The following is a 15,827-nucleotide window of genomic DNA, read 5'->3' on the forward strand; positions in this document are numbered from 1 at the left end:
ATAAACTTTTGCTCTTTCTGTATGATGCCGTACATTCTTATTCTCATTTTTGAACTGGCAATACAAAAATAATTAATTCCAGTCCATCATCTGTCAAGTAAAGAACAAGAACAGATGACCTGAACGCTTCCATCATAGTATAGTACGTGAAATCATGGGGCTATATATCAGTGGATAGTGATAGGGAAAGCTACTAAAAATAGGAATACAATCTATCTATGAATGAAGAACGCAAATCTGAATATCAAGAACAAGAATCTGAGGGGGAGGGGGGGGCGGAGTGGAGCAAATTTTGAATCAATCTACAAAGCACATTGATTGTGCATGATTTTTACCATCATCATGCCAATCACATAACTTTTGCTTTGCTACTATAAGATTCACAATTCATCTCATTTACAAAAAAAGTCGAGGACATTAACAGTTCTATAGAAATGAAATCATAGAAGTATTGGAGTAGATGCCGCTACATCGTGCTTCCAGATGCCCCACCAACAGTGTACGCCATCATCGTCGTCGTCCCGTTCTGAATCCTCCCAATCATCGAAGCAGCGTTCTTTACCACTAGCAACTAATTGGTATCCTTGAACGGACATCAGTTCCTCAAAGTTATTCTTCATCGCCTTTGTTGCATTGTCTCTTAGCGGCACTGATACCAACACACGACTGTCTTCACTATTCTTGAGGAACTTCGGGATAACTCCAGCAAGAAGAGGAGGGTGGTGAGAATCATAAAAGGGATCGGCAACAAGAATTATCTATGAATTTAATTAGATATTTGAATCATAGAAAGGGAAAATATGCAAAGAATACTTATCATACCTCAAACTTATCATCTGGGTTTTGGCTAAACACCACGGAGTTTTCTGCATCACTCCAATCCAAGATTGCTGCACTGGCTTTATCTTCAGAAGTATGGCCGAAACCATTTTTCTTGAGATTAACATCCAGGTTTGGAACAATGTCAGGGAGATCAGTCAAGATGGTGGTCTTGTTCCAGAGCATAGTTGCTGTCAATCCAAGAAGTCCAGTACCGGCACCAAGCTCTAGGATTTTCGCTTCGTTGCAGACATCCTGTCTCGGGAAGTCTCCTTGATGCATCACATCCCTTTCCATGCTCGACTCACTGACCACCATAGTGTCTCCTACTATGACGGCATTGCCATTCATTCTCGTGATGCAGTTCAATGTTTCGTCGCACCCCATGGTCAACTGAATCTCTACTGTTGACTCACTTTCCACAGTTTGGCCATTTTGTGAAGTTGCAAGCTCTTGCCCAGACAAATCACTGTTGGAAAGTACACCGCTAAAATAGAGGTTTCCTAGCTCTTCCAGCTTCTTGGCCATTACGAAGGAAGTACCCCATGTCTTGAGACCCAAACTATCACCAGTGAGTGGAGGCTCACACAGTTCAATGGCGAGGTCTTCTGAATCTCCAGATGTTGGAATGCTCCAAGTACGGATCATCTCTGGCATTGCTGCATTCAGTCAGATGATTTCTTGATTGTGATGTGATCCCTCAGTTCAAGTATTCAAGAAATTAGATGTCTTACCTGAGCGTCCACAACGTTCCGCCAGTCTCTTGCTAGCAAGTTCATGGATTGTTTCACATTGTTGTTCCCATTCCTCTTCAGATACTCCCGTGGACAACCAATCAAGCTCGCTTCCAATGATTTTGGTCAGATAACGAGATATGCCTTGAGCATCGTCAGATTCTTGGGACCTCCTAGATTTTGAATTCCAAGAAGGCGGTGGAAGTTTTAGTAGTTCTAATACTTGCAAAAGTTCCAAGTATGATGGGCGTTTATAAAGTTGTGGGAAATCCAAAGCTATAGCAGTGGTATCGTGTTAGCGTTAATTTAAGTGATGAAACATTTGAAAATGATTGGATGATAAACTGACAGTGAATAGGCTTATTGTCGTTGGTGGCGAGGCCATCTAGTGACTCATTAGAGGGCATGTTGAGTGTAGCAAGTGACCACGATAGTCAAAGTCACCAACACACAACTTGCTGGATATAGGTCCGTTCGCAGAAAATGAGAGTTTAGGAGAGAACAATTATTATAACCTTGTTATATTAAAGATCGGCTTCAAGGGGCATAGAAGTGATAGTGCCTGATCGAGGTAAGAGAACGCAATAACTTAAGTTATTTACACACTCCAGATGGAGTTCTCTCTTATCACCGTCAAAGAGCTCTGCTATCTCAGAACCCCTTTTATACGCGACGAAAGTGTTAGAGAACAGCGATTCTCAAGAGTTTCTGACAAGTCAAAACCACAAATCAAAAAGTGGAGAACTTGTTGCTACTATCAGATTCCGAATGAAAGCGAGCTGTATATAAGTACTGCTGCACTTTTGTACAGTCTCACAAAATCAGACCCGCATCTTGAGACTTGAGAAAAGCTTTAGTGATTAGATGATATTTGTATGAGAAGAAAGATCTTTGATAGAATTCCCTAGCAACGATTGAAGGAGAGAATGAGAGAGAGGAAGAACGGAAGGAAGAAAAGATTTGCTGAAATGCTTCTGTTTTCTGACAAAGTGTGGGTCGTTTAATCCCTTTTCAGTTAAACCTTACCGTTTCCCTAGTACCTACAAAGTACTCCGTACTTTACTTTAATCGAATATCTGACCCAAAGATCCAGATCTTTCAATTGGCCTGTGGTTCACCGAAATCTCTGGTGCAGCAGCAAAGTTTCTCTCTGCGTAAGCGAAGTAACAGATAAGAATTTGGCCACCTCGATACTCAATACCAAAAATCAAAAGAACACATCAGAAATTACCCATAAATAATGAAGATTCAAATTATGGCATTAAAAAGAAACTTAGACAAGATTTCATTCCAAAATTTGTGGAGACAGCGTGTTTCGCTAATCAAAGACTCTGAAACGTGTGAATCCCTACAGAACACTGACAAGCTTGAGGAAAGTCCCTTATCTCTTGGAAATCAGGTTCTCAGGCTCGTCTATGTACCTCTCGATGATGGAAGCACCTGGGAATGATGCTCATATAGTTCACCAAAGCTGTTCAAAGTAATATTAAATTAGACTGACAACAAATAGATGAAGATGTTTATGAGTAGGAGTAAGCACAGCAATAGCGACACGATGAAACAATGATACTGTGGTTCAAAGATGACTAATCACACACGGATATATTGAGTCAGTCACGAGACATGCGGCGGAAATTGCCCAATCAGTTCAAATGACTTAACGTCACTTGAACGATATTCCATCTTTAGGACGAAATCTAGACCACAAGGGAAAGACTTCACATTGAGAGATATCAACTGGTTCTCCCTAGCGATACTCACTAGAACTCATCATGATTGAAGGAATATTCTTTGCTCGTTTCCTTCCCCAGAAAGGTACATGCATACATGTATCTACCTTCAATCCATATATTCACTGACATCTTTACCAGGTACCAAGGTCGTTCATCAAAGTCCTCCAGGATGTATTGTCCCAGAACCTGATGTAGATAAACCACGTCTGTTCGACTTTGAAAAGCTGGCCGAATATATCATTCCCCGTCAAGCATTTTGCAATCGACATGTTACAGTATGTGATCCCGAGAACAAACATCGCATTTTAGGCCATCCGGTTTGTATCAAAAACGAAAAATATGAACGCAATGAATTTATGTTCAATTTTTGCATCGTGACTAGAGTTGAGGTGGACAAGATTCCTTATGAAGCTGTGGTTAAACGTTTGGCATCAACGTTTACGGAAATGGAAATTCAGAATGAGTATTTGAGTCAGGAGGGTACGTTTTCATGCCAAGATCGAAGGTCGATAGCTGCGTTGTTGGAGATTATTAAGGAGGATTTGAATAATTACAATGAGTGCATGATTCCTGTCGGTATGTATCCTACGGGTCTTCTAAGTTTTTGAGGTCTGTGAACTAACAATGCATGTAGATGATGCAAACACTATTAATATGAAGCTTTTCCCCATCCACAGACACCCACCCCCTATAAAGGCATGGCATGTCCCAATCTCGAAGATCAAATTTGCCGAAATCGTCGACGATACCTGGGATCTCACCATGAGGAAAGTAATCAAGCACATTGACGGCATTAAAGACGTCCGAAGAATCGCTCACGACGCAAATGTTGCTATGGATCTTACCAAAATAGCCTTACAGCATCTTCTCTACTATGATTCCATCCTTATGCTTGATATTTTTCTCTTCAGCAACATTTACGCGCCTACATCTGAAATGAATGATTTTGTAGCTGACAAAGACGGTATGCAAGATGAATGCGCAAATTATGTCTACATCAATGGTCCTCGCCTCACAAATTTTCTACTCTGTCGACTCTTTACCACTCTTTGTACCTCAAGAACTCTCAAGGAATGGCTCAAATTACACATGGATCAAGGCCTCAACGTCCTCAATTATATCGATGTTCGTCGTTTCATCCAATTCGGTGTCATAAAAGGCCTCATTTATCGCGTGCATAGGTATGCTGTTTCTTCCATGTATTTATCATCGATTGCCTCTAGACAAGCAATATATATGGATAGAAGAGATGACGCGCTGCGGAAGTATACGGATGGTTGCCATTGTTTTGACCAAATAACCACGGTACTAAATATTGGAGAGGCAAAAATCATGGAACGACTGCGCAAATTTCCAAAGGGGGATGTAGAGGTTATCTATCGATGATATTTATCGATGAGACCGAGTTGATATCCCGACTCCCTCACATTCAACATACTAGCCGAATATCTCACGCGTGACCTGGTGGTCATAACATCTACTCAAGGCTCTGGGACATTTCCTACGAACGAAGTCATCCACCCGATGATGCATCAATCTGCCACAAGAAACGCGCAAATACCTCTCACATCCCAAAATGTCCACCTTTACTCAGACGATCTAGCAGAAATCAGAGGAGGTTTCTAGCACAACCTTCCCGCCCCTAGCATCACACTTCATCACCGTTGGATCGTCCGTAGTATACAAGGAACGAAAGCATCATGATAGAGCATCACCGCCACAAACAACTAGTGCATGAGTTCTAACTGCGCTAAATCATTATCAACCCCTTCTCGTATCATTGTGTTCGACAACACGGGATAAGTCATGCCTCAATTCTATACAGCGATTGCCCAAGGACTTTCTTCGACACAGAATCAGAAGACCTATCTTCATTCATCTACTGATGTTTCGGCACGGGGTGAAGATTGGTTAGACGAACACTCCACTCCGGGCGTTGAAAAGAAAAAGAGGACCCCCTCCGAGGACAGCTAAACGAGATCGAGGATACAGCTCTTCCACATGAACTACGCAGGAGGTATGCGCCCAATATCGAACCACATCAAATATGTAAATACCTCACAACTATTATCTTTCTATTACACTCACTCCCAAATCATATCACCACCCAAGAATCATCAAATAATAATAACAATAATAATATCCTATTCTAACCTATCTCACCCTCTAACCACAACACATAATCCTCCCAACAATGTAATTGATCATATCTATCTATATCTATATCTACCTACATACCCAGCGATATCAATCCCACCACCAAAAGGTCAACACAAAACACAACCTCAGGAGGAGCGAGCCCAGTTTCTTTTCATCGCAGTATACAAAATAAATACATATACCTTGCACGAAATTTAAGTAGCAAATCCAAGTTTCCATACCCCCCCAAAAAATGAAACAAATCAACTAGCCCAGTCCAGACTCCAGCATGGTCCAGCACAGTACTCTGCACAGTCATATACACATAACTACCTACATATAACAATAGCCGCGCGCCGATAACCCCCATATATCAACCAGTACCTACCTAGCATATCCATCCATCAATTCTACAAGCAAGCAAGCAAGCAAGCAAGCGCCGATAGCCATTGGCTTCGCGCAATAATCTCATCTTCAACCCCACTAGTTCTCATATCTTTTCTATTTCAAGCCATGACAAAAAATAGAACCGAGCTACTCGTTCCTCATTGGTTCATCATGTAACGTGATGTGATTGAATGTCTCGCCTATCTGTGAACGTCGCGTGCATTGCATTGTTTCTATAATTAGTCGACTACCGGGTTTTATTATCGGAGATGCTGGAAAGTTTGTTTTTGAGGCTTTATTATGATTTATGATACTTGTAATTGAGAGAAGCGGGGAATAGCAATGCACTTCATATGAACGCGTGGAGATTGAAGGAAGGAATTCATGGGAATGGATTCTACGGAAATCTAAGAAGTAAATATAGTGTAAATCTTGAAGTATGTAGAAGTATGTTAGAATCCACAGTCATATATAATATCCACAGGGCGAAGAGAAAACATTTCCTTCTCGCGCCGCAACGCCTTACAGCAAGGGTATCAAAAAAAAAACAAAAAAAAAAAACGCAAAATATAAAATAGCCTCCCAATTCCCCCTTGCATCGTTGATTTCGTTCTCGTTCTGATTCTCGTTTTCGTACAAGTTATGCCATTGTACCCATTGAATGCAGCTAGACATTGCTCTAACATCCCTTTACTCATGTCTCCGTCTTTCAATGTTCCAGTGCACACCGTTTTGGAGACATTGGCATCGACAGAGATAATGTGATTCGTGTGAGTGAACTTGCTCAATTGAGGCATTGTCGTATTCTTTAATATCACATTTAGAAGAACTGTATTGTTTGAGTTCCTTGAGGCAGTCTTGTAGTTTGTGACACCAGAAATCTAGCACATACGCTGGAGCCGTCATGAAGGCCGCAGCAAAATGGCAAAATTCCATCGCGGTCTGTTTGATGGTATATAGCGAGCGGAGATAGACTAATTGACGTTCCAGAATTAAGCATCTTTTTCATACCGAAATGCTGACGCTCTTTCGTGGATCAACTTCATCAACACGGAAGCCAAACACCATCCTGAATAAGTCTTTTAAAAATGTGTATTGCCCAGTCCTCATCATCCAAGTAACGCTCTTAGCGAGATCACTAGCCGAGACTTTCTTTCCTGGCGGAGGTAATGAGCTTGGATTTCTGAAGGTAGGGTCGCTCAGTACTAGGTTTCGATATGATGAAAGTAGATTTGTCTGGGCCGGCGATGGACCAAAGGAACCAGTCGGCAGGGCCTTGACAAAATTTTGAAGTGTCAAGGGTGAACCTTTGGATGAGATTGCAGTTCTTGAATATCCCACATTCATTGAAGCTTTCAAGATTAGCATCTTGAGTCGTGTCAAATTTAGATCCTCCGGTTGGTTTCCGTTGGTGACCGTGCTAGCACCACTTTCTTGAGAATATCCTGAAAGTGAAGATGCGGCAGATGACCATCGTGGTGGTCTTTCTGAACCTAGAACCATTATATTTGGAATATTTGGCGAATTCTCCTCTGGTGTGATGGGAGTATCTTCGAAATCGGTTGTTGGGGTTTCGGGTAGGATAACATATCTTGTAGGTGTATGATCTTCAGGACTTTCTGATAGTGAAGCTAGACTGCTAGACTTGGTATGTGAAGAGCGAGACATTTGATCGGATGATGTTCTGAAAGTCGTCTGGGATGGGCGAGGTGTACCCCTCTCAGGGCGAACTTGTGTCCACCCTTCTCGGAAAAGATCACACAATTCCCAACAAGCTTGAACAGCAGACCCAAGAAGCTCTTCATCTGCCAATTTCCCTTCTCTTCTGTTTTGTCGAAGACTGAAAAGCATTTCAGCCAGACTCCAACAAGCTCGGAGAAGAGCATCTGTCTCCTCGGCAAGTTCATTTCTTTGTTTCATGAGACGATGGCATAGCGTTATGTAAAAGTCCAGAGTTCTTTCTCGAAAAGCTTCAGGTAAATTGCGATCGTGTGTATTATACAAGTGATTGTTCAATTCGAAACTGACCCTCAATACCGAGTCGGCTACCTCGTCTTTCTTTTGGCGCACATCAAATAGAGATTGGCAAAAATCCCTACACAGATCGAGCGTTGGCCTAACATGAAACTCGTGATCTTCATCGCGGCTATCGTATAGTTTCTTGCAGAGCTTCCAACAACATTTCCAAGCTTTTTCGTGAGCATCCCCGGATCCAGAAAAGCTAAATATCCTTTCACGGTGAATAGAGCTAAGACTAGCCAACGTATTGCAGAGTGTCCAACATTCATTAAGCGCCGTCTTCAAGGCTGATACTTCCTCGTCCGCATTATGAACTGTACGAGCATCGAAATCATCTTCCGAAAAGTCTTTGGGAAGCTCTTCGGGAATCCCTACATCTAGTGAGTAAGGAATCTTTGTATCTTCTTCTTCGGTTATACCTTCAAGACTACTCGGCCGAGATGGTCGTCTCTCTTCCGAAAACGACTCGACTTCTTGACGAGTTTGCGCTCGAGGTGTTTGATTCTCCAAACCGAATTTCATCGGCTTTATGTCTGTAGAGATCGGTGGAGGTGACACTGGACCTGGCTCGATATACTATGTCGTCGTTAGCTTAGCAAAGACGTATAATATAAGAGGGTTTACTTTATCCGCATGCTCAGCAACCTGAAGAATCTCTGGACTCATTCCTGTGCTATTACTGGGACTCCCACTTGGACTCGTTTTCGGACTGGTCTTCGGGCTTGTCCTTTGATTAAACTTAGGACTGGTGTGAGGGCTACTTCTTGGACTACTTCTTGAACTTCTTGAACTTCTGGACTGCTGGTATGGGGTTGGCGTTGAACGATCCAAAAGTGCTTTCGCCGATTGTACTGGAGTCGCATCACTGAACGGCTGTTATGCATTAGCCGTCAATTCTTTACCCTGTAACTCGATTGCTCACAAATTTTGCGTAGCCCTCGGGGGCGTGGATGACCGAGACAGACTCATCTTCGATGGAAGCACGAAATTCTTCTGGTAGGTTTGTGCTGAGCCTTTTCAACTGTTTAAATTATCAGCAACAATGTTTCCAACCGTGATGGTGTACCAACAGTAAGCTGCGAATCGGCTCGGGGTATATCCTCATGGTTCATCGTTTCATCTGCCACCTCATCATCCTCAATATCTGTGGTTGTAGTGCCATTCGAGGTCACTGGCGAAGGCCCCACCATATCACTCATTGGACTGAGTAGGTGCGCGCTGGCAGGAGAAAGGCCGTCCTCGAAAGGAGTCGGTTGGAGATTCGAGCCTGAGTAATTTCGCGCGGGCCTATATGATATCATTAGCATGGTCGGTTTTTGAAATGGTACAACATACAGCGATTGGTAATATGGAGATCTTTGAATTGAAGGAGAACATGGTGAAAGAGAGAAGTCTGTATAGGGAGAGATGGCTGACATGACGTTGACAGGTGAGGCAAGCAATGGACTTTCTACTGCCATTCTCCTGATATTTTGAGGCCCCAATAAAAAGATAAGAAGCTCGCACACTTCATGAAAGATTGTCTAGGTGGGACCTCGACGCTCAAGTATAAAGAAGAGATGGTAATGCTTACAACGCCAGGTTCTGGGAGGGGTTACCACTCACAGCTTCGGACGTTGGAGTGGATCCGAGAAGACTGAGGCTGAATGGAGGAAAGTCTGGCGCGGATCAAGAGTTCCAAGCTCAGGGCTTTGGAACTGAGTTTAGCAGAAGTGTTGGCACCACAAGGAAATACCGGTATACTTGGATCGCAAAGAGTTTAGTAGGATGAGTGGATGAGTGGATGCGTGTAGCCAAAAATATTCAAAATCAATAACAAACCTTACACTCTCAAATGCAAAAGATGGGTAAGATTTTGGAGAATTACTCGTTGATGAACAGGCTTGGGAAAGCGCTGTGCCGCAAAGTCACGTCCTCGGGGAGGATTTCGATATAAAGTGGTACTTTATTATGACTTTCGCGCGTGGACCTGGCATCGGCGGGGGTTGATTTTCCTTGTGGGGAAAGATGGAGCGAGGATGGTGAGGATGTTTAGGATGTGAGGATGTGAGGATGTGAGGATCACTTGTGTCTACAAAGTACCTGGCAATACACACAGATAAGAGAACGAACCAAACCCTTTTGTTTTGATTATATTTTCTCTTTCTTCGCATTAAGAATATTCCGTCGACATTATTGTTACTATTGTTATTGTCGCGAATAGATAAATCATACAACAACATACGATAGATGAACCGCTGCCAAAACAAACACCCTTCTTGGTCCCTTGTCGCGATGAGTACAAAATCTGCAATGTTGAAGCGGGACAAGAAATGAACATAAGAGCACAGATAATAGGCTGATAACACCGTTCAGAAAAGGACTACCTAGGTAGGTACCATCCATTATGGCTTTCTCGATGCAAGAAGAAATCAATGTTTAACCAATCATGTGTGTCAATCCATGTCTTTTGATCCTCCCCGCTTGCATATATGCAGACTACAAGCATGACGGGCGCTTACAAGTTTATTTTCCAGATATACTACATGCCTGGGTGCTTTTGACGGCTTCCATTGTCTTGAAGTAGGCCGAGTATATTTGTATCTACATGAGATATACAACTTAGTGCTCAGTGACATGTCTAGTGTCGACTCCATTTATCCTGATTATAACGGAAGGTGGGTAATCTCAATTCGAAACATGAGAAACCACGGCAGCAGCATGTTATCACACATTCTATAAGCCGGAGAACCGTTTCCTGATTCATACACAAAGTAACATCTTGACGGGAATAAAGTATCTCATGATGTTCCATGTCTCGAATCTCGTAAAGTCGCCATGGAAGGATGAAGGGGCAGGGAACAACGTCTATTGTCAAGGAACAAAACAACAACATTGACAATCAATCCAACAGTTGCGAATCGCGAACCAAACGGCTGGGTCTATCATGACAGCAATAGTAGCTTCAATTATACCCAGATTAGGTTCATTGCGAACATCACTGCCAATATTTGAGCACTTCGGGGCAAAGTAATAAGCATAAGCATATCCGAAACCACGGGCATGTCATTCAAGTCAATTAGATGGGTCGGCCGGTCATCATCGCTCAAACAAAATCTACCAGTATGGGCGGAACGAATATCGTGGACTAGCTACACGGAATGATGTTCTCTATCTGGTGGTCCATTCCGATGATAATGATAATATCCTAGTCCTTGTTGATAGCCTCCACGGGTACCTCTGTCGAAAGTTTTCTCTCTTTAAGGCCTTTAGATCGATCGATGCAAAATCCCCAACTCCATGTTTGTTCTGATTCGACGAGTTTCTCGTAATTTTGACGACTTATCAAAATCAAGCAATACGCGTCGAAGTTTGATGCAAGTTTGCACCAACATGACTCCACCGCTTCTAGCCTTATAGACACGCCAGCTTTTCCCATTCTCTGCATTGCATGAGGTTATAAGAGACCACTCATTGACTATCGCTCTTACAAAAGTGCAAAGTCCTGGTTGGTAGAGTAAGCTCCTGCCGTCGGTGAATGCTAGAAATTTCTCGTTAGTGGCTTGTCAGATTTAAGTGCACTCCACATCAATAAAGCCCAAGTCCAATGCGTTGTACGTGCATAATAGAGAACCAGTTCCTTGGGACAACTTCTACCAGCAATGATCAAGTTTTATTTGGGCGCCTGATGAAGGTCTGATAGTGCTCCCAAAACAAACAACAATGCATGTACGAAAGGATGTATGGTTATGTTGGAAATGATCCTTGATTGTGAAAATTCGATAATGAGCCGCAAATATTATCTCCCCACTCCTCTGTGTAAAAAAATCAACACCGCTCGCAAATGTTTACTACACACCAATCACCGTTGGGTGTAGCCCTGGAACGCCCACGCCAAAATCTGTAGCATTTGGATTATGATCTCCAATCAACGCCTATACCATCTGCCTCCCTGTCTGCTATGGTATCGTCTAATCGCATATCGCGCTTCTTCCGATTGAGCAGATCGAGTAATTGAGGTCATCCGAATCGAGCCGTGTACGAGTAAAAGGTAATATGGCTGATTTGACTTATTAACCGTTCAAAGCGGCCTTTTTCGCATCTCTCTCGGCAGGATTGTATCTAACGAATCGGTCAGTAAATGAGGAAGCAAGTATTTATCTGACATATAAGTGCTACTCTTCGCTTCTTTGTTCGTCTGGCACAATAATGGGAGTGATATTTCGTACCTAAGAAGTTTCTCGATGAGGTCGACATGGGTCATGATCATGCGACGGCAGCAATATCTCTTCAATGTGAGCTCATCCATAGCATCACTATAACAATGTGTGAGTATTGTGAAGCAATAAGAACAGTGTGCAGTGCGGTTCTCTTACCCGTCGTTGACTCCCTCGTCAATGAGCTTGACATATCGCTCCCAGATGTCTCCGGTAACCTGTTCTAACGGTTAGCGCACGACTCTCGCGCGAATGCTTGATGTAGTTTACCTTTCCGCAAGAGAAACAACGAACTGGAATGATCATTTTGATGTGTATAGGTGTAGATGTGAATATCTGCGATGATGTTGTGTTTCTAGGATTTAAATTGAAGTTCTGCGCGTGAGTTGATACCAAGAACTTTTTTCTTTATCGCCGGAACAACTCTCGGTAGATCTTCGGTTATCAAATAAAAAATAAAAAACGTTCAGAGCTTCTGCCTCATATTTGCCAATCCGAACCTCGAACTCTTTTTGACTTTCAAGAATTTTTGACAGCACAATGGCTTCCATATTGAAGCGCAAAAGAGTTCAAACAGAGGTAGCAGATATTCCAAAGAGGTCTAAACCTACCTCAGAATCTGCGGATACTTCTACCAAATTTGTTCAGAGCAACGGCGGGTTTGATATTTTTGAAGCGCTGGGAAAGGGAAAAGAATTGGCCCAGGTCAATGGCGCGCACGCCAAAGATGAATTAGATTCAACAGAAGTTATCGATTTTGAGGATCTGTTTGAAGATGTGCCATTACAATCTACGGACTCACAGGCAAAACGAGGCATGAAGCCGAAGAAGGAAATTTGGGAAAAGAAAATTCCACAGGCCCCCAAGCCAGTGAAAGATCAAAGCTGGAATATTTCTGAACCTGTTGGTGGGCGTATGATCGATGCCGATCCTATTTTTACAGAAGACGAGAAGTATGACATCGATTTCTCCTTGCGACGAGCTCAATGGCTAACTGAAACCAAGATATATGATCTTAGCAACCCGTATGAGCCTCCTCATCTACTCAACCTCCGATTCTCTCCTCACCCGAACGATAAAATTCGACCATTCGAAACATCCTTTCGCTCATGTTGTCGCATACGAGCTCTCGCCGACTGATTCTAATATCGTTTGGGCAGCCCTGTCTGATGGAGCGATATACCGACTGGACTGGACTTTGGGAACTGGCAACGATCAATCCTGGAAGATTTCGTCTACCGGGTGCATACATATGACTGTCGCTTCTATGGTATCCGCTGGGCGACGAAGAGATGTGGTATTTACAACCGAACCCAAGAAGGATGGCGGCTGGCGAATTACCGCGAATGAATTGACTCAGCCTGGTTCGCCAATACAAACAGTCGCAAGAACCATATATACTTCAACAAACCCAATCAACTATCTAAAAACTGCCAATGGAGGCTCTGTACTGCTCGCGGCTTCTGGAAAGAGCATCTTACTTGGTTATGTTCGGAACTTGGATTTTGATACTACTGACAAGATCAAGTACGTATTCCGTATGTTTGATTCGACTGCTCCTATAATGTCTTTGGATGCACGAGTATATCCTAGAACAGGTACCGATGACAGGAACATATCAAAGAAGATACCAGTTGTTGATGTAGTGGTTGGTGATGCGAAAGGATTCATCTTCATACATCGTGATTTGCTAGGCAATCTCATACAGTCAGAAAATAAAAACTACGCATCCATGATCAACCTTGTGCCGACAAGATTACATTGGCACAGAAGGGGTGTCCAGACCGTCAAGTGGTCTCTGGATGGTATGTATATCTTTCGCGCTTCACTCTCTAGCAACACCCGAGCTGACCCGATAATAGGAAACTACATTATATCAGGAGGTAGCGAAACAGTCCTCGTGCTTTGGCAATTAGATACCGGAAAGACGCAGTTCTTACCTCACATGACATCTACTATTCTCAATGTGGTCGTATCTCCTTCTGGGTCCTCGTATGGTATTCAGCTTGCTGACAATTCTGCGATGGTATTGTCTACAGCCGAGTTGGAACCAACGGCAAATTTTGCTGGCATCCAATCCAGCGTCACCCAATACGCCGAACCCCGAGCAGATGAAGTGCAGAGAGCAAAATCCCATTTCTATAAATTTCATGTTGTCCAGCGGACACCTGCTGTTATCAGTTCTGCAAACCCTTCTCATCTATTCCTTGGCGTTGGACAGACTCCAGAAGTGCCATTTTACGAAGCTCCTGTGAGAAACTGTTCATTTTTACAGACCTATGACCTTAGTGCTGGACATAATGTATCAAAGCAAGCTCTTGCAAGGACAAATGTCACCAGTATTAACGAGACACCAAACGCACTTCCGGTGTCGGAACCCAGAGTCACTCATATTCAGAAGTCTCACGATGGCCTTTGGCTAGCTACTGTTGATGAGTGGACGCCATCTCACGCCGACCTCGATTTCGTAACTCACCAGGCTACAAACCCATTTGCTGAATTGAAGCTGAGGCGCGAAATTTGTCTGAAGTTCTGGCAGTGGAAAGAAGCAGAGCAGACATGGGAATTGGTATCGCGAATCAATACTCCACATATGGCAAGTGATGCCGCACCTGGAGCCGGTCAAATCCTGGGTCTCGCCTCAGATCCCAGCTCCTTGAGATTTTCTACAATAGGAGAAGACAGCGTGGTGCGAACATGGGTTCCAAAAACTCGAAAAAGAGATGGCATTGTAGTCAAGGATGGAAAAGGCAACGCTCTCAAAAACTGGCACTGCCAGCATGAAATCCAACTCGAAAAGTCAGAGCTTACCGATGACTACTTGCGTAGTACGCCATATAATGGTGCTATAGCGTTCGCGGATGATGGCTCAATTCTAGCTGCTGCATTTGGTAAAAACGGAATAGTTCACATGATCGATCCCGAACAAGGCTCTGTCACAGCCTCACAGCAAGGCCTATTTGAAGGTAGTATCGTGGCCATGGAGATCTTAGGCAGAGATCTCATAACTCTGTCCGATTCGATTCGTGTACATGATTTGGTTTCGGATCAATTGAGGTATAGCTTAAAGCTATACAGATCTATCACACGCATGCATATTATACAAAAAATTGAGATGATGCATTTAGCCATCAATCGAAACAGTCGCACATTCGCAGTCGCTATTCCAATGAGACTTACCCCTCCATCAGCAGAGGAGCTCAGAGAACAAACTTTCCCGCCAACGTATTCTGGGTTCGCCGTCTTCAGCCAGGAAAGTCAAGTGCCACTGTTGACCGAGTGCTTCGAGACTGCTGTCTCTGCTATTGTACCCACTGAGGATTCGGAAGGATTCTTGGTCCTCAATGGAGCTGCTGAAGTCCGAAATGTGATGAAGAAGGGCACTCAACCAATGACCGCTTTGGCCCAATCAACTACTGAGCTCAAATTGGATGCGATTGCAGATGAGCCAACTGGCGATCTGTTACAAATGATTGAGGATGTTGAGGATGAGCCGGAAGAGGCTGAACCTTTATCGCCTGCAGTCATTGAGGATGATGATGATACACCTGTTGTGACACAACAAGCACTTTCGGGTGTATTTGATATTGGGCCAGCATTTGCATTGCCACCCTTGGAGGAGATGTTCTATCAAGTGGCAGGATTATTTTCTAGTAAACCTTTGGAAAAGATGGTGTAATGAATTTTAATGGTTTCTGTACTTTAAGTTGGCATAGCGAGGGCGGTTTATAAAACCTTGAGCGTTAGGGAGCTTTGTATATGGCTGTACAGAGCTTAAAAGTATTTATACCTTGCAGACT

At 43.3% G+C, this 15,827-nt stretch overlaps 5 protein-coding genes across 5 annotated transcripts; 2 read left to right on the forward strand and 3 right to left on the reverse strand.

Moving 5' to 3' along the window:
- Positions 1 to 440: 440 nt before the first annotated feature.
- Positions 441 to 1,960, reverse strand: EAE98_000918 (uncharacterized protein; the record flags this gene model as incomplete). Its single annotated transcript, XM_038948535.1, has 4 exons — positions 441 to 758; positions 823 to 1,478; positions 1,554 to 1,829; positions 1,903 to 1,960. The coding sequence occupies 4 exons, from the start codon at positions 1,958 to 1,960 to the stop codon at positions 441 to 443; spliced, it is 1,308 nt and encodes a 435-aa protein (XP_038814801.1).
- A 1,365-nt stretch (positions 1,961 to 3,325) lies between these two features.
- On the forward strand, positions 3,326 to 4,672 carry EAE98_000919 (uncharacterized protein; the record flags this gene model as incomplete). The annotated part of the gene is made up of 3 exons (XM_038948536.1): positions 3,326 to 3,368; positions 3,425 to 3,862; positions 3,921 to 4,672. 3 exons carry the CDS (start codon positions 3,326 to 3,328, stop codon positions 4,670 to 4,672), a joined length of 1,233 nt encoding a protein of 410 aa, XP_038814802.1.
- A 2,145-nt stretch (positions 4,673 to 6,817) lies between these two features.
- Positions 6,818 to 9,291, reverse strand: EAE98_000920 (uncharacterized protein; the record flags this gene model as incomplete). The annotated part of the gene is made up of 5 exons (XM_038948537.1): positions 6,818 to 8,407; positions 8,456 to 8,704; positions 8,754 to 8,852; positions 8,902 to 9,118; positions 9,167 to 9,291. The coding sequence occupies 5 exons, from the start codon at positions 9,289 to 9,291 to the stop codon at positions 6,818 to 6,820; spliced, it is 2,280 nt and encodes a 759-aa protein (XP_038814803.1).
- Positions 9,292 to 11,883: 2,592 nt separating this feature from the next.
- Positions 11,884 to 12,333, reverse strand: EAE98_000921 (uncharacterized protein; the record flags this gene model as incomplete). Its single annotated transcript, XM_038948538.1, has 4 exons — positions 11,884 to 11,932; positions 12,040 to 12,126; positions 12,187 to 12,245; positions 12,298 to 12,333. 4 exons carry the CDS (start codon positions 12,331 to 12,333, stop codon positions 11,884 to 11,886), a joined length of 231 nt encoding a protein of 76 aa, XP_038814804.1.
- Positions 12,334 to 12,567: 234 nt separating this feature from the next.
- On the forward strand, positions 12,568 to 15,706 carry EAE98_000922 (uncharacterized protein; the record flags this gene model as incomplete). Its single annotated transcript, XM_038948539.1, has 3 exons — positions 12,568 to 12,980; positions 13,033 to 13,832; positions 13,890 to 15,706. 3 exons carry the CDS (start codon positions 12,568 to 12,570, stop codon positions 15,704 to 15,706), a joined length of 3,030 nt encoding a protein of 1,009 aa, XP_038814805.1.
- Between the last annotated feature and the right edge of the window lie 121 nt (positions 15,707 to 15,827).

This window comes from Botrytis deweyae (genome assembly GCF_014898535.1).
Source record: "Botrytis deweyae strain B1 chromosome Unknown BDEW_002, whole genome shotgun sequence".
Lineage (NCBI taxonomy): Eukaryota > Fungi > Ascomycota > Leotiomycetes > Helotiales > Sclerotiniaceae > Botrytis > Botrytis deweyae.